Source organism: Hyla sarda, chromosome 3 (genome assembly GCF_029499605.1).
Source record: "Hyla sarda isolate aHylSar1 chromosome 3, aHylSar1.hap1, whole genome shotgun sequence".
In the NCBI taxonomy this organism is placed as follows: Eukaryota; Metazoa; Chordata; class Amphibia; order Anura; family Hylidae; genus Hyla; species Hyla sarda.
Window position 1 is genome coordinate 121,431,221 of NC_079191.1, and position 19,426 is coordinate 121,450,646.

The 19,426-nt window shown below is 42.7% G+C and overlaps 1 protein-coding gene across 2 annotated transcripts in view; it reads right to left on the reverse strand.

The window, feature by feature from the left end:
- The window catches only part of AMMECR1L (AMMECR1 like), a 57,129-nt gene extending 45,182 nt beyond the window's left edge, over window positions 1–11,947 (reverse strand). Inside the window, exons 1-2 of one of the 2 annotated variants that reach the window (XM_056564933.1) lie at window positions 11,634–11,769; window positions 3,074–3,400 (exon numbers count right to left, since the gene is read on the reverse strand). In XM_056564933.1, the coding sequence (XP_056420908.1) occupies window positions 3,074–3,400; window positions 11,634–11,653 (347 nt within the window). In that variant the 5' untranslated portion in view covers window positions 11,654–11,769. Of the gene's footprint in view, window positions 1–3,073; window positions 3,401–11,633 lie in introns of both variants that reach the window. The other variant, XM_056564934.1, reaches the window with a different exon arrangement.
- Between the last annotated feature and the right edge of the window lie 7,479 nt (window positions 11,948–19,426).

The window sequence follows — 19,426 nt, forward strand, 5'->3', positions numbered from 1 at the left end:
ACAACTCCCAGCATACACACACACACCTAACAGGGACTACAACTCCCAGCATACACACACACACTTCTAACAGGGACTACAACTCCCAGCATACATACACACACCTAACAGGGACTACAACTCCCAGCATACACATACACACACACATAACAGGGACTACAACTCCCAGCATACACACACACCTAACAGGGACTACAACTCCCAGCATACATACACACATAACAGGGACTACAACTCCCAGCATACACCCACGTAACAGGGACTACAACTCCCAGCATACACCCACATAACAGGGACTACAACTCCCAGTATACATACACACATACACACCTAACAGGAACTACAACTCCCAGCATACAAACACACCTAACAGGGGCTACAAATCCCAGCATACACACACATCTAACAGGGACTACAAATCCCAGCATACACACCTAACAGGGACTACAACTCCCAGCATACACACAGACCTAACAGGGACTACAACTCCCAGCATTACACACACACACCTAACAGGGACTACAACTCCCAGCATTCCCTGGTTTGGAACCACTGGCATACACACAGCTAACAGGGACTACAACTCCCAGCATCCACACACACCTAACAGGGACTACAACTCCCAGCATACACACACACACAACTTACAGGGACTAAAACTCCCAGGATACACACACACCTAACAGGGACTACAACTCCCAGGATACACACACACACACCTTACAGGGACTACAACTCCCAGGATACACACACCTAACAGGGACTACAACTCCCAGCATACACACACATAACAGGGACTACAACTCCCAGCATACACACACACACACACCTAACAGGGACTACAACTCCCAGCATACACACATAACAGGGACTACAACTCCCAGCATATACACAACTAACGGGAACTACAACTCCCAGCATACACACACACCTAACAGGGACTTCAACTCCCAGCATACACACACACCTAACAGGGACTTCAACTCCCAGCATACACACACACTCCTAACAGGTACTACAACTCCCAGCATACACACACATAACAAGGACTACATCTCCCAGCATACACACACACACACACACACATAACAGGGACTACAACTCCCAGCATACACACACACCTAACAGGGATTATAACTCCCAGCATACATACACACATAACATGGACTACAACTCCCAGCATACACACACACCTAACAGGGACTACAACTCCCAGCATACACACACCTAACAGGGACTACAACTCCCAGCATACATACACACACATAACAGGGACTACAGCTCCCAGCATACACACACACATAACAGGGACTACAACTCCCAGCATACACACACACACCTAACAGGGACTACAACTCCCAGCATACACACACACCTAACATGGACTACAACTCCCAGCATACATACACACATAACAGGGACTACAGCTCCCAGCATACACACACACACACACATAACAGGGACTACAACTCCCAGCATACACACACACACATAACAGGGACCCCCTCCTCCTCACATTGAAATCATCCCCAGTCATAGATTTATTCCCAGTCCCTGCAGTGTATGAATCCCCAGCCTGTGTACAGTAAACATAGTCAGAGCTCAGGCAGGGGAGATAAGGGAGGGGGCGTGTACTTCTCCCCGTGGAGATCTACGTCCTCAGCTCGGGAAGATAAGGGAGGGGGTGTGTACTTCTCCCTGTGGAGATCTGCGTCAGTCCTGAGCTAGGGGAGATAAGGGAGGGGGCCTGTACCTTCTCCCTGTGGAGATCTACGTCCTCAGCTCGGGGAGATAAGGGAGGGGGCGTGTACCTTCTCTCTCCCCTTGCTCTGCCCTCCCCCAGCTCTAGCTTCGGAAATCTTCGGAGAGCTGGGGGAGGAGCGGAGGCAAGGATTCACGAGGGCGCAAAAAAACACCTCACAGCGGCTTTAGTGGCATGGGCTGCAGGGAGGGGTGTGTTTATTGAAATGAATGGGGAGGGGAGAGACTTGGGGAGGGGAAGGGGGGATGAGGAGGGAGGCACGGAGGGAAAGGAAACAGAAGCAAGGGAGCTTGGGGGTGACGATTTTTTACGGCGATGTGGTGGAGGAACGGCTGGACCAATTTCAGAAAGGAAGACATAAAGGTAAAGCAGAGAGGAACATTATGGTCTTTAAAAAAGTTGCATTATAGAACTCCTTTAAGCAGATTTGTAAATTACTTCTATTAAAACATCTTAAACCTTCCAGTACTTATTAAATGCTGAATACTACAGAGGGAATTCTTTTCTTTTTGGAACACAGAGCTCTCTGCTGACATCATGACCACAGTACTCTCTGCTGACACCTCTGTCCATTTTAAGAACTACCCAGATTAGGAGAAAATCCCCATAGAAAACATATGCTGCTCTGGACAGTTTCTAAATTGTACAGAGATGTCAGCAGAGAGCACTGTGGTCATGATGTCAGCAGAGAGCACTGTATTCCAAAAATAAAAGAATTTCCTCTGTAGTATTCAGGAGCTAATAAGTACTGGAAGGATTAAAAAATATTTTATAGAAGTAATTGACAAATCTGTTTAACTTTCTGGCACCAGTTGATTTAAAAAAAATAATAATAATTTCCACCGAAGTACCCCTTTAAATATAACAGTATAACAAGATGGTCAGAGTAAAGATAAGAAAGAAAAACCTACTCAAAACAGACAAATATATACACACACGACTCAGATATATATTCCCCCAGGATAGGCTATCAATATGAGATCCATTGAGGTCCACACATCTGCAGATTGAAGAGGCTCTTTTGCCTCTTCACTGTTTATCAGGCCCAGCTCTGTACACCTTGTAAGGACTATGCCCAGTTCTATTTACATCAATAGGACAGGGCTGTAACATTAGGCACATCTACTACATGTACAGAGCTGTGCCAGGTAAACTTTAAAAAGGCATCAATTGCTGTGGCCCCTTCCATTAACTTATCAGTGGAGTGTGCTGTCAGATTACAAAGGATCTAATATTGTCCCTTTATCTGAGCATTGTATTCTAAAACTCTGTAATAGGTATAAGATCAATGGCTACAACCTTAACACTTACTAGGGGTCATTGGTGAAACGTGGCAGACGTGGCTGTGGGAAGCCATGCAGATGACAATAAAGAACATCAAAGCAGTAGCAGCCCATTTCGGCTGTCACCACCAACTGCTCCCTTCCGCTTGTGGTCCCATTAGGGCGGGAGAGTGGGGTGAGTGCACCTGGCCCCACCGTCTTGTCCTCGTGGGGCTGGCAATTATGTGGGACTGGGGGCTGGACACCGCCAGCGGAAGAGGGGCACAGTTTGGGCTTTTTTACTCCACAGCAGCCTGAAGATGGCTTATTCTCTGTAGTCGACACGCAGCGTCTCTTCCCCATTCTGTGATACACCCTGCAGATAACAGAGAGTATGAAGAGTGAGTATAATATACTGTATCTTTATTTTTTATTTGTTGTTGGTAATATCACTGTAGTTACTATTGATTTTGGTGATGGCATGATTTGGGCCTATTCCATTTTAACATCTATTAGTTAACAATTATTCAGATTCAATAGTTTTTTTACCTACACATACGCTAAAGGAGTACTCTGCTGCTCAGCTTTTGGAACAAACTGTTCCGAACGCTGGAGCCGTGACATCATAGCCCCGCCCCCGTGATGAAAAAATATACAATGAACCCCGACCTACGATGGCCCCGACATACGATAATTTCAACATGCGATGGCCTCTTAGAGGCCATTGCATGTTGAAGACAGCATCAACATACGACTGCTTCAGCTGCCACCGGATAGCTGTTTACGGTGCCCTGTGTGCTCCGGTGATGGTCTCCTACCTGTCCTCAGGGCTCCGGAGCGTCCTCTTCGGGATTCCTTGCAACGCCGGCGCTCTCCATGGTCGTCATCACGTCGCCACGCACGCCGTCCCGTCATCCAATAGGAGCGGCGTGCATAGTGACATGATGGCGGCGACATGAGAGCGACAATCCCGAGGAAGCAGGGACGTCCGGAGCGTTGGGGACACCACGGGGATGTGGCAACAGCGCTGGACGGCGACATCCAGGGCAGCGGTGATGGTCCGGAGCGGCGGGGACAGGTGAGTATAACTTCCTATTCTTTCCATTGCACGGATCCCTCAACATACAATGGTTTCAACAAATGATGGTTCATTTGGAACGGATTACCATCGTATGTTGAGGGACCACTGTATATGGATTGGTACAAAGTATATGACCTGGAGCGATCTATCACAGAATAATAATAATCCCATATGGTGTGGTTAATATACCGCTCACCAACTTAGTGTGCAGACCTGGGTTAATGGCACGTTGTATCGCTTGTAGCATGCAAGTCCCGGTCTTAAGCTCCGCTCTTGTTATCCGGTTCACTGCAGTGTCTCCCCACACTGAATACAAACGGCCACAATCAAGCCTCAGAGTGGACCACGTCTAGTCTCACCAATCCAGCGCTCGGCAAGAGCGTGAACAGTAGTCTGGGCGGAGTTGGCAACTGACGGCATGGGTCAGATGATTAATCCCCAGCTGATATGGTGAGGCGCTGATGTAATAGAACGCTGATGGAAGCGTTATAGTATTAAAATTGTGAAGTTGCGGAGATTGCAGAACGCTGATATTGCAGGTCACTGATGTCTCCAAAACAGTCCAGAACATGGTTATAGGGGGGGGGGGGGGGGGGTGGCGGGGTTTTAGCAAAAAAAAAAAATGGTCCTTTGCAGCTTTATATGAATAGAGCTCAATAAAGAATGATAAAAACCATCCAGATAAAAAGTCAAACGCGTTTCGGGTGTGAACAGGTATGTTCTAACCCCTTCCTCAGTGGCTGACAATGATAGCTTGATGTAGCAAGTCTCTTATATAGTGTGATAGTGGGTTAGAACATACCTGTCCACATCACAAAACGGGTTTGACTTTTTATCTGGATGGTTTTTATCATTCTTTATTGAGCACTATTCATATAAAGCTGCAAAGGACCATTTTATATATATATTTTTTTTTGTGTGTCCCCTATAACCATATTCTGGACTGTTCTTTATTTTACTGCTTAGGATTGCCATCTCTACTGGAGGATCCACTGGAGTTGAACCACATTGTACGGTGCATTGCATGCATTTGGAGACATCAGTGACCTGCAATATCAGCATTCTGCAATCTCCGCAACTTCGTAATTTTAATACTATAACGCTTCCATCAGCGTTCTATTACATCAGTGCCTCACCATACCAGCTGGGGATCAATCAGCTGACCCATGATGTCAGACGCCAACTCTGCCGGGATTCAGTGTGGGGAGACACTGCAGTGAATCGGATAACAAGAGCGGAGCTTAAGACCGGGACTTGCATGCTACAAGCGATACAACGTGCCATTAACCCAGGTCTAAGTGGGTGAGCGGTATCTTAACCACACCATATGGGATTATATTAGTCTGTGATGGATCACTCCAGGTCATATTGAGAACTTTACACCAATCCATATATATTTTTCAGCATTTTTTATTACCACAGTATTCATTATACCACATGATTAAGATCTGCATTATTTTATTATATTTTTTGAGACATTTTATTTGTGTGTTTTTTACTTTGCAGGATTTCTTCTTTATTATTATAATATTGAGTATTTGTACATCACAAGGGCCCGTGACTGTTGATATGTGACCATTTTAAAAAATTATTAAATTCTAATTTTTATCAAATATCCATTGTACATCTATTTTTGGTTGAGGTCTGGAGTCAATTAGAAAACATGCATCAGAGCGGTCATAGATGCTATGACGCTTATGAGAGCCATAGATATTAATCACATGACCTGCCAAATATCAGCTTTGGGGCTCTCAAACCCTTTACAAACAATAGTGCCTGAAAAAATTAAATATGCAGTCACATTGTTCCAGTCCAAACTTTTTTTATTTTAAACTTTTTAAAGGGGTATTCCAGGCCAAAACTTTTTTTTACATATCAACTGGCTCCGGAAAGTTAAACAGATTTGTAAATTACTTCTATTAAAAAATCTTAATCCTTCCAATAGTTATTAGCTTCTGAAGTTGAGTTGTTGTTTTCTGTCTAACTACTCTCTGATGACTCACGTCCCGGGAGCTGTGCAGTTCCTATGGGGATATTCTCCCATCATGCACAGCTCCCGGGACGTGACATCATCATTGAGCAGTTAGACAGAAAACTTCAGAAGCTAATAACTATTGGAAGGATTAAGATTTTTTAATAGGAGTAATTTACAAATCTGTTTAACTTTCTGGAGCCAGTTGATAAATATAAAAAAAAAGGTTTTGCCTGGAATACACCTTTAACTCCCCACAGGGCAGCTTTCCCAGTCTCCTGACATATAGACTCTACAGGAGACTGGGAAAGCTGTGTGACAGGTATGTGTTATTTAGTATGTTGAGGTGGGACAGGCAGATTACCGCTGGGGCCCACCGATGCAGAGATGATGGATATAATTCTCCCCGGAATGAAGGGCACACAGTGCTGCGCAGGCACCGCTACATTTATTCTTTATGGAGCATCCGGACGCTTCTGATCTCTGAACTCGAAAACGTTCAGTGGCACCAAAGAGAATAAATGGAGCATTATAACTTTTTATACAAAAATTTGTATGCTGTAAATTGTCATCTTCTGACCTCTATGACTTTTTTATTTTTTCGTATACAGGGATATCTGAGGGCTCCTTTCTTTGCGCTGTGATCTGTAGTTTTTATCGGTACTGATGGGACTTTTTGATCACTTATTATTTTATGGTATATGAAGTGACCAAAAATACGCAATTCTGGACTTTGGTATTTTTTTACGTTTACGCCATTGACCGTGTGGTTTAGTTAACATTATGTTTAAAAAGTTTGGACATTAACGCACAGGGCAATACCACATATGTTTATTTTTGTTATTATTTTATGTGGAAAGGGGGGGGGGGGATTCAAACTTTTATTAGGGAAGGGGTTAAATCATTTATTACTCTTTTTTAAAGTAATTTTTGGTACCCATAGGGAACTATTACATTCAATCTGTAGATTGCATACACTGATCAATGCTATGCCATGTCCTTTACTACTGCTTGCCATGGCTGGCTGCAGTAAAGGAGTGACAATCGGATGGCACGGAGCATGGTAATGGACCTACGGTCATCCTCTCAGCTGATCGGGACACCGCGATTACACTGCGGTGATCCCGATCAGCATCCCTTAGTTAACGGTCAGTTAATTTCAAGACTTTTAGATGCCTCGATCAATTTTGATTGCGGCATCTAAAGGGTTAATGCCGCACATCTATTAGATCTGTGATGTTTAGCATTAGCCAACCGGCTATGACAAGAACTCAGCGTGCTTCATAGTTTGGGAGCTCAGCACAGTGAGTGGCCCTATTATATCCTGGCAGCACAGAGTGTGGAAATATTATAGCATGGCCGTACAATGTGTGGCACTACTATGTAGTGAGGGCACAGTGTGTGGCACTATAGTATCCTTGCAGCACCGTGAGTGGAACTACACTGCTCAAATAAATAAAGGGAACACCAAGATAATACATCCTAGATCTGAATGAATGAACTAATTGTATGAATTATTTTTGTCATTACATAGATGAATGTGCTGACAACAAAATCACACAAAAATTATCAATGGAAATCAAATTTATCAACCCATGGAGGTCTGGATATGGAGTCACAATCAAAATCAAAGTGGGAAACCACATTACAGGCTGATCCAACTTTGATGTAATGTCCTTAAAACAAGTCACAATGAGGCTTAGTAGTGTGTTTGTGGCCTCCACGTGCCCGTATGACCTCCCTACAATGCCTGGGCATGCTCCTGATGAGGTGGAGGATGTTCTCCTGAGGGATGTCCTCCCAGACCTGGACTAAAGCATCTGCCAACTCCTGGACAGTCTGTGGTGCAATGTGGCGTTGGTGGATGGAGCGAGACATGATGTCCCAGATGTGCTCAATCAGATTCAGGTCTGGGGAACGGGCGGGCCAGTCCATAGCATCAACGCCTTCCTCTTGCAGGAACTGCTGACACACTCCAGCCACATGAGGTCTAGCATTGTCTTGCATTAGGAGGAACCCAGGGCAAACCGCACCAGTTTATGGTCTCACAAGGGGTCTGAGGATCTTATCTCGGTACCTAATGGCAGTCAGGCTTCCTCTGGCAAGCACATGGAGGTCTGTGCGGCTGACCTTCTTGCCACAGCTCGCATTTATGTGCCATCCTGAATAAGCTGCACTACCTGAGCCACTTGTGTGGGTTGTAGACTCCGTCTCATGCTACCACTAGAGTGAAAGCACCGCCAGCATTCAAAAGGGAACAAAACATCAGCAAGGAAGCATAGGAACTGAGAAGTGGTCTGTGGTCACCACCTGCAGAACCACTCCTTTATTGTGGGTGTCTTGATAATTGCCTATCATTCCCACCTGTTGTCTGTTCCATTTGCACAACAGCATGTGAAATTGATTGTCAATCAGTGTTGCTTCCCGAGTGGACAGTGTGATTTCACAGAAGTGTGATTGACTTGGAGTTACATTGTGTTGTTTAAGTGTTCACTTTATTTGTTTGAGCAGTGTATTATATCCTAGTAGTGTAGTGTGTGGCACTGATATTTCCTGGCAGAACAGAGTGTGGAACTGTTATATCCTGGTAGTGCTGTATAATAGCAGGCAGCACAGTGTGTGGAACTGTTATATCCTGGTAGTGCTGTATAATAGCAGGCAGCACAGTGTGTGGAACTATTATATCCTGGTAGTGAGGTGTGTGGCACTATTATATCCTGGTAGTGAGGTGTGTGGCACTATTATATCCTGGTAGTGAGGTGTGTGGCACTATTATATCCTGGTAGTGCTGTATAATAGCAGGCAGCACAGTGTGTGGAACTGTTATATCCTGGTAGTGCTGTATAATAGCAGGCAGCACAGTGTGTGGAACTATTATATCCTGGTAGTGAGGTGTGTGGCACTATTATATCCTGGTAGTGAGGTGTGTGGCACTATTATATCCTGGTAGTGAGGTGTGTGGCACTATTATATCCTGGTAGTGAGGTGTGAGGCACTGTTGTATTGTGGTAGTGCAGTGAGTAACACTGTTATATCCTTGCGGCTCAGTATTTTGCACTGTTATATCTGGCAGCACAGAATAGGCACTAGTATAGCATGGCAGTACTATGTACTGAGGGCACAGTGTGTGGCATTATTATATCCAGGTACAACAGTGTGTGGAACTATTATATCTTGGCAACACAGAGTGTGAAACTGTAATATCATGGAAGCACAGTGTGTGGAACTATTATATCCTGGTAGTGCAGTGTGTGGAGCTATTATATCCTGGTAGTGCAGTGTGTGGCACTATTATATCCTGTAGTGCAGTGTGTGGAACTATTATATCCTGGTAGTGCAGTGTGTGGAACTATTATATCCTGGTAGTGCAGTGTGTGGCACTATTATATCCTGGTAGTGCAGTGTGTGGCACTATTATATCATGGTAGTGCAGTGTGTGGCACTATTATATCCTGGTAGTGCAGTGTGTGGCACTATTATACCCTGGTAGTGCAGTGTGTGGCACTATTATATCCTGGTAGTGCAGTGTGTGGCACTATTATATCCTGGTAGTGCTGTGTGTGGCACTATTATATCCTGGTAGTGCAGTGTGTGGCACTATTATATCCTGGTAGTGCTGTGTGTGGCACTATTATATCCTGGTAGTGCTGTGTGTGGCACTATTATATCCTGGTAGTGCAGTGTGTGGCACTATTATATCCTGGTAGTGCTGTGTGTGGCACTATTATATCCTGGTAGTGCAGTGTGTGGCACTATTATATCCTGGTAGTGCTGTGTGTGGCACTATTATATCCTGGTAGTGCAGTGTGTGGCACTATTATATCCTGGTAGTGCTGTGTGTGGCACTATTATATCCTGGTAGTGCAGTGTGTGGCACTATTATATCCTGGTAGTGCAGTGTGTGGCACTATTATATCCTGGTAGTGCTGTGTGTGGCACTATTATATTCTCGCAGCAAATTATGTGGCACTATAATATCCTGGCAGCACAGTGTGTGGCACTGTTATATTGTGGCAGTGCAGTGTGTGGCACTATTATATCCTGGTAGTGCAGTGTGTGGCACTATTATATCCTGGTAGTGCAGTGTGTGGCACTATTATATCCTGGTAGTGCAGTGTGTGGCACTATTATATCCTGGTAGTGCAGTGTGTGGCACTATTATATCCTGGTAGTGCTGTGTGTGGCACTATTATATTCTCGCAGCAAATTATGTGGCACTATAATATCCTGGCAGCACAGTGTGTGGCACTGTTATATTGTGGCAGTGCAGTGTGTGGCACTATTATATCCTGGTAGTGCTGTGTGTGGCACTATTATATCCTGGTAGTGCAGTGTGTGGCACTATTATATCCTGGTAGTGCTGTGTGTGGCACTATTATATCCTGGTAGTGCAGTGTGTGGCACTATTATATCCTGGTAGTGCTGTGTGTGGCACTATTATATCCTGGTAGTGCAGTGTGTGGCACTATTATATCCTGGTAGTGCAGTGTGTGGCACTATTATATCCTGGTAGTGCTGTGTGTGGCACTATTATATTCTCGCAGCAAATTATGTGGCACTATAATATCCTGGCAGCACAGTGTGTGGCACTGTTATATTGTGGCAGTGCAGTGTGTGGCACTATTATATCCTGGTAGTGCAGTGTGTGGCACTATTATATCCTGGTAGTGCAGTGTGTGGCACTATTATATCCTGGTAGTGCTGTGTGTGGCACTATTATATCCTGGTAGTGCAGTGTGTGGCACTATTATATCCTGGTAGTGCTGTGTGTGGCACTATTATATCCTGGTAGTGCAGTGTGTGGCACTATTATATCCTGGTAGTGCTGTGTGTGGCACTATTATATCCTGGTAGTGCAGTGTGTGGCACTATTATATCCTGGTAGTGCAGTGTGTGGCACTATTATATCCTGGTAGTGCTGTGTGTGGCACTATTATATTCTCGCAGCAAATTATGTGGCACTATAATATCCTGGCAGCACAGTGTGTGGCACTGTTATATTGTGGCAGTGCAGTGTGTGGTACTGTTATATTGTGGCAGTGCAGTGTGTGGCACTGTTATATTGTGGCAGCACAGTGTGTGGTACTGTTATATTGTGGCAGTGCAGTGTGTGGCACTGTTATATTGTGGCAGCACAGTGTGTGGTACTGTTATATTGTGGCAGCGCAGTGTGTGGCACTGTTATATTGTGGCAGTGCAGTGTGTGGAACTGTTATACCCTGGCAGCGCAGTGTGTGGCACTTTGATATCCAAGGGGCGCATGGTGTGACAGTAATATATATACAGTATATATATATATATATATATATATATATATATATATATGAATGTTTGTGCTTCTGGGTGCACACCCTAATGCAATAGGTTTTGCCCACCTATGCAGATAATGGTTTCCATGCCAGCAGACCACCCTTCAGACTATACAATCACAATAATGTAGACCAATGTATTGGGTTTCTCCAAATCCTAGTGCACCTATGAGGTGTGGAGCCCTGCCATGTGTCAGCACATAGTGGGTCCATCCAGTGGGCACATCCAGCTGCCTGTCACTCTCACCTGGGGCTGGCAGTCCTCATTACTGATCAGAACTCATGTACATCTGCTATAGATGAATGATGTGTGGCCGGCAGCCTGCAGTACATGGCTAATGTCAGAACATATACAAGATCTCACCCGCTCCACCCAGTGCTGCTTCCGGTTCTGGTTTTCCTCCAGCCCCCAGGCCGGACTCTGCCATCCGCAGCCGAACCGGCCGGTAGATGCTAGATCCTAGTGGGTTAAAGGACCTGTGATGATGTCATGACCATGTGGTCGGTCACATGTCTAGGAGGAGTCGGTCTTGATGCTGTTCTTGAAGTGTTAGAATGTGAGGGAAGAGCGTCTCCTACGTGTGGTGTCCTGGAGGGACAATGCTGGAAGTGTCTGCTGCAGAGCTGTGTGTGTGATGTGCATAAAGAAGAGTGTGTGTAATGTGCATAAAGAAGAGTGTGTGTAATGTGCATACAGAAGAGTGTGTGTAATGTGCATACAGAAGAGTGTGTGTAATGTGCATACAGAAGAGTGTGTGTGATGTGCATAAAGAAGAGTGTGTGTAATGTGCATACAGAAGAGTGTGTGTAATGTGCATACAGAAGAGTGTGTGTAATGTGCATAAAGAAGAGTGTGTGTAATGTGCATACAGAAGAGTGTGTGTGATGTGCATAAAGAAGAGAGTGTGTAATGTGCATACAGAAGAGTGTGTAATGTGCATACAGAAGAGTGTGTGTAATGTGCATACAGAAGAGTGTGTAATGTGCATACAGAAGAGTGTGTGTAATGTGCATACAGAAGAGTGTGTGTAATGTGCATACAGAAGAGTGTGTAATGTGCATACAGAAGAGTGTGTGTAATGTGCATACAGAAGAGTGTGTGTAATGTGCATACAGAAGAGTGTGTGTAATGTGCATACAGAAGAGTGTGTGTAATGTGCATACAGAAGAGTGTGTAATGTGCATACAGAAGAGTGTGTGTAATGTGCATACAGAAGAGTGTGTGTAATGTGCATACAGAAGAGTGTGCATGAAGAAAATGTGTGTGTAATGTGCATACAGAAGAGTGTGTGTAATGTACATACAGAAGAGAGTGTGTAATGTGCATACAGAAGAGAGTGTATGTGTAATGTGCATACAGAAGAGTGTGTGTAATGTACATACAGAAGAGTGTGTGTAATGTACATACAGAAGAGAGTGTGTAATGTGCATACAGAAGAGAGTGTGTAATGTGCATACAGAAGAGTGTATGTGTAATGTACATACAGAAGAGTGTGTGTAATGTACATACAGAAGAGTGTGTGTAATGTGCATACAGAAGAGTGTGTGTAATGTGCATACAGAAGAGTGTGTGTAATGTGCATACAGAAGAGTGTGCATGAAGAAAATGTGTGTGTAATGTGCATACAGAAGAGTGTGTGTAATGTACATACAGAAGAGAGTGTGTAATGTGCATACAGAAGAGAGTGTATGTGTAATGTGCATACAGAAGAGTGTGTGTAATGTACATACAGAAGAGTGTGTGTAATGTACATACAGAAGAGAGTGTGTAATGTGCATACAGAAGAGAGTGTGTAATGTGCATACAGAAGAGTGTGTGTGTAATGTGCATACAGAAGAGTGTATGTGTAATGTACATACAGAAGAGTGTGTGTAATGTACATACAGAAGAGTGTGTGTAATGTGCATACAGAAGAGTGTATGTGTAATGTGCATACAGAAGAGAGTGTATGTGTAATGTGCATACAGAAGAGTGTGTGTAATGTGCATACAGAAGAGTGTGTGTAATGTGCATACAGAAGAGAGTGTGTGTAATGTGCATACAGAAGAGAGAGTGTGTGTAATGTGCATACAGAAGAGTGTGTGTAATGTACATACAGAAGAGAGTGTGTAATGTGCATACAGAAGAGAGTGTGTGTAATGTGCATACAGAAGAGTGTGTGTAATGTGCATACAGAAGAGTGTGTGTAATGTGCATACAGAAGAGAGTGTGTGTAATGTGCATACAGAAGAGTGTGTGTAATGTGCATACAGAAGAGTGTGTGTAATGTGCATACAGAAGAGTGTGTGTGTTTAATGTGCATACAGAAGAGTGTGTGTAATGTACATACAGAAGAGAGTGTGTAATGTGCCTACAGAAGAGAGTGTGTGTAATGTGCATACAGAAGAGTGTGTGTAATGTGCATACAGAAGAGTGTGTGTAATGTACATACAGAAGAGTGTGTGTAATGTGCATACAGAAGAGAGTGTGTGTAATGTGCATACAGAAGAGTGTGTGTAATGTGCATACAGAAGAGTGTGTGTAATGTGCATACAGAAGAGAGTGTGTGTAATGTGCATACAGAAGAGTGTATGTGTAATGTGCATACAGAAGAGTGTATGTGTAATGTGCATACAGAAGAGTGTATGTGTAATGTGCATACAGAAGAGTGTGCATACAGAAGAGTGTATGTGTAATGTGCATACAGAAGAGTGTGTGTGTAATGTGCATACAGAAGAGAGTGTGTGTGTAATGTGCATACAGAAGAGTGTGTGTAATGTGCATACAGAAGAGTGTGTGTAATGTGCATACAGAAGAGAGTGTGTGTGTAATGTGCATACAGAAGAGTGTGTGTGTAATGTGCATACAGAAGAGTGTGTGTAATGTGCATACAGAAGAGAGTGTGTGTGTAATGTGCATACAGAAGAGTGTGTGTGTAATGTGCATACAGAAGAGTGTGTGTAATGTACATACAGAAGAGAGTGTGTGTAATGTACATACAGAAGAGTGTGTGTGTAATGTACATACAGAAGAGTGTGTGTGTAATGTGCATACAGAAGAGAGTGTGTGTGTAATGTGCATACAGAAGAGTGTGTGTAATGTGCATACAGAAGAGTGTGTGTAATGTGCATACAGAAGAGAGTGTGTGTAATGTGCATACAGAAGAGTGTATGTGTAATGTGCATACAGAAGAGTGTATGTGTAATGTGCATACAGAAGAGTGTGTGTAATGTACATACAGAAGAGAGTGTGTGTAATGTGCATACAGAAGAGTGTGTGTAATGTGCATACAGAAGAGAGTGTATGTGTAATGTGCATACAGAAGAGAGTGTGTGTAATGTGCATACAGAAGAGAGTGTGTGTAATGTGCATACAGAAGAGTGTGTGTAATGTGCATACAGAAGAGTGTGTGTAATGTGCATACAGAAGAGTGTGTGTAATGTGCATACAGAAGAGTGTGTGTAATGTGCATACAGAAGAGTGTGTGTAATGTGCATACAGAAGAGAGTGTGTGTAATGTGCATACAGAAGAGTGTATGTGTAATGTGCATACAGAAGAGTGTATGTGTAATGTGCATACAGAAGAGTGTGTGTAATGTACATACAGAAGAGAGTGTGTGTAATGTGCATACAGAAGAGTGTGTGTAATGTGCATACAGAAGAGAGTATGTGTAATGTGCATACAGAAGAGAGTGTGTGTAATGTGCATACAGAAGAGAGTGTGTGTAATGTGCATACAGAAGAGTGTGTGTAATGTGCATACAGAAGAGTGTGTGTAATGTGCATACAGAAGAGTGTGTGTAATGTGCATACAGAAGAGTGTGTGTAATGTGCATACAGAAGAGTGTGTGTAATGTGCATACAGAAGAGAGTGTGTGTAATGTGCATACAGAAGAGTGTATGTGTAATGTGCATACAGAAGAGTGTATGTGTAATGTGCATACAGAAGAGTGTATGTGTAATGTGCATACAGAAGAGTGTGCATACAGAAGAGTGTATGTGTAATGTGCATACAGAAGAGTGTGTGTGTAATGTGCATACAGAAGAGAGTGTGTGTGTAATGTGCATACAGAAGAGTGTGTGTAATGTGCATACAGAAGAGTGTGTGTAATGTGCATACAGAAGAGAGTGTGTGTGTAATGTGCATACAGAAGAGTGTGTGTGTAATGTGCATACAGAAGAGTGTGTGTAATGTGCATACAGAAGAGAGTGTGTGTGTAATGTGCATACAGAAGAGTGTGTGTGTAATGTGCATACAGAAGAGTGTGTGTAATGTACATACAGAAGAGAGTGTGTGTAATGTACATACAGAAGAGTGTGTGTGTAATGTACATACAGAAGAGTGTGTGTGTAATGTGCATACAGAAGAGAGTGTGTGTGTAATGTGCATACAGAAGAGTGTGTGTAATGTGCATACAGAAGAGTGTGTGTAATGTGCATACAGAAGAGAGTGTGTGTAATGTGCATACAGAAGAGTGTATGTGTAATGTGCATACAGAAGAGTGTATGTGTAATGTGCATACAGAAGAGTGTGTGTAATGTACATACAGAAGAGAGTGTGTGTAATGTGCATACAGAAGAGTGTGTGTGTAATGTGCATACAGAAGAGTGTGTGTAATGTGCATACAGAAGAGTGTGTGTAATGTGCATACAGAAGAGAGTGTGTGTAATGTGCATACAGAAGAGTGTATGTGTAATGTGCATACAGAAGAGTGTATGTGTAATGTGCATACAGAAGAGTGTGTGTAATGTACATACAGAAGAGAGTGTGTGTAATGTGCATACAGAAGAGAGTGTATGTGTAATGTGCATACAGAAGAGTGTATGTGTAATGTGCATACAGAAGAGTGTATGTGTAATGTGCATACAGAAGAGTGTATGTGTAATGTGCATACAGAAGAGTGTATGTGTAATGTGCATACAGAAGAGTGTGTGTAATGTGCATACAGAAGAGTGTGTGTAATGTGCATACAGAAGAGTGTATGTGTAATGTGCATACAGAAGAGTGTGTGCATTAAGAAGATCTGTGTTTGCGTGTAATGTGCATGCATAAAATTGTCAATTTTAGGACATTGTCAGTCGTCAGCCGTAACTCCATCCTCCATCAGGTGAAACGGCATCCCGCCTCCTCCCTCGGACCAATTGTCGTCAGACGCAACTCCGTCAGGTGAAACGGTGTCCCGCCTCCTTCCTCGGACCAATTGTCGTCAGTTGCAACTCCATCAGGTGAAACTGCATCCCGCCTCCTCACACCAATTGCCGTCCTCCTTCAGCCACAACTCCCTCATCCGAAACTCCCTCGTCCAAAACGCCGTCATACTGCAGATGATTCTCCCTCAGACGCAACTTCCTGCTGCATAGCAGAGCCGACGCTGCACAGTATTGTATAGCAGCAGAACCCGTATAGCAGAGAGCCGACACTGACTCAGCTCTGCTATACGGAGGAATGTTTTTCGTCTGAGGGATGATGGAGTTTCGAATGAGAGACTTTAGGATGACAAAGGAGGGAGTTGCGGCTGATGCCTGATGGAGATTGACCCGAGGGAAGAGGCGGGACGCCGTTTCACCTGATGGAGGACGGAGGTACGGCTAACGACTGATGATGTCCTAAAATGGACACTGTATACGTGTAACGTGCATGAAGAATAGTGTGTGTGTGTGTAATGTGCATGAAGTATAGTGTGTGTGTGTGTGTGTAATGTGCATGAACAATAGTGTGTGTGTGTGTGATGTGCATGAACAATAGTGTGTGTGTAGTGTGTATAAAGAAGAAAGTGTGTGTGTAATGTGCATTAAGAAAAGCTGTGTGTGTAATGTGCATGAAGAATAGTGTGTGTAGTGTGTATAAAGAAGAAAGTGTGTGTAATGTGCATTAAGAAAAGCTGTGTGTGTAATGTGGATGCAGAAAAACAGACATACAAATGAAACTTGCCAGCAATGTATAATAGTGTGTGTAATGTACATCAAACTATGCACCGAAGGCAAAAAACGCGCCTAAACGCACCTAAAACGTAACTTTTAATGAGTCTAATAAAATATCACAGTGAATAAGGACACACAGATTAAACTCACAGCTCCTGTGGACTGTACACACTTAGTGGTGCTCCTTTAGTATACACCTCCTCCATGGTATAGATTCAGACCTCACACCCTCATATATGAATATCTGTAAAGCAAATATAGAAGCCGCCTGATAACTAGTATTCCACACACAATATTTTACATCCTAGGACCATAATTGTGTTAACACCCAATGATTAAAAGTGAGTTTATTAATATTATGATTATTAGGCAAGTGTGAGACTGTATAGACACATGGACTTCCTAATCAAGGACACTACTTGGGATTCACATAGTTTAGATTAATAGACCAATGTTAAACACATGTGCACTAGTGGGCGGTAGACGCACCTGCAGTGTGCGTCACCATATAGTGGACCGCTGATCAGTCACACTGAAACCGATAACTAAAATCAGGAACTGCTACCTCCATCATGTTTCGCTACTACACGTGGCTTTATCAAGGAAGATGCTAGAAGACTGAGCACTAAACAAGAAGACAAGGTTTAGAAGCCCTCTGTGACATCACTCGTGTACCAACCAATCACTCTCCATGCTAGCACTTAATGATGACATCACACCAATCCAACCCCTGGTTACGTCATTTTACTAACAGGATTACCTGCTGACATCATCATGGTCTCCCGGTCTAATACTCCGCAACCAGACCGAGCCTATTACTGCGCTTGCACAGCAGGGATCAATCCAGGCTGAACAAATGCCAAGTGGAAATAAAGACAAATAAAGCTTGGACCTAGAGGTGATGAAGTCAAGATAAAATCCTATTAAAAGAAGAGTCCAAGTGGATCTATAGACTTCAAAGCCTGAGCCCCCTTAGACAAATGAGGGTTTGTAGTATACAGCCTTCATTTAATATAATTATCAGATTATGTACCTCTTTACTTACCTGTATATACGTACATAATTCTTTGATGTAATAAAGTATAACGGAAGTTCCATATGTATATAACTGTGTATTTTGTGTGTTGTATTTGTAATTTAGATTACAATGTATATGTTCTGAGTACAAGGTTTGTTATTTTTAACACATTATGACCATTCTTCCATTGGTATAAAATGTATTTTATTACATTTAAAGGGATACTCCGGGGGGGGGGGGGGGGGGGGGGGAATTCTCATCAAAGGGTGCTAGAAAGTTAAACAGATTTATATTAAAAATCTTCCAGTACTTTACAACTTTCTCTGTAGCATACAACAGCTGATTAGCTATTTTCTGTCTGACCACAGTGCTCTCTGCTGACACTCTTTTATTATAAAATTAAAAAACCTTACAAAACACAAAAACAAGTTCAATTGACTGTAGCAAAAATAAACAAAACTGAACATAGATACAGACATTCTGTCTCAGAAACAAAAAGTGAAACTTTCCTAACTGGCCAGCCCAGGTTATAATAAATAACAAATAACGACCTACCTATAATATCCTATTACCAAACAGTCCAACACACACACACACACATTCCTTAACAACATAAATAGCTTTTCCTCGCTTTTTTCTCTTTTTTTCCTTCTCTTTTTTTAAATAACATGCAAAAGGAAAGAAAAATATGGCCAACTGCCGTAACTAAAAATAATCCAACTTGGAAAATATTTTCTTTTATATATATATATATATATATATATATATATATATATATATATACATACATATATATATATATACACACATACATACATACATATATACACACACAAGTAACTAACAAAAGAAAAATATGGCCAACTGCCGTAACTAAAAATTATCCAACTTGGACAAAAGAGAAAAGGGAAAAAAAAAAAAAAAATACACACACATATATATATACATACATACACATACACACACATACATATATACACACCCTTTCTTCCTTTTCTTTTCCCTTTTAAAAATAACAAAAGAAAAATATGGCTAACTGCCGTAACTAAAAATTACTCCACTTGGTAAACCGTAGAACAACAGAAAACTGTTGCCTATTCTCACAAAACAAAAAAAAATA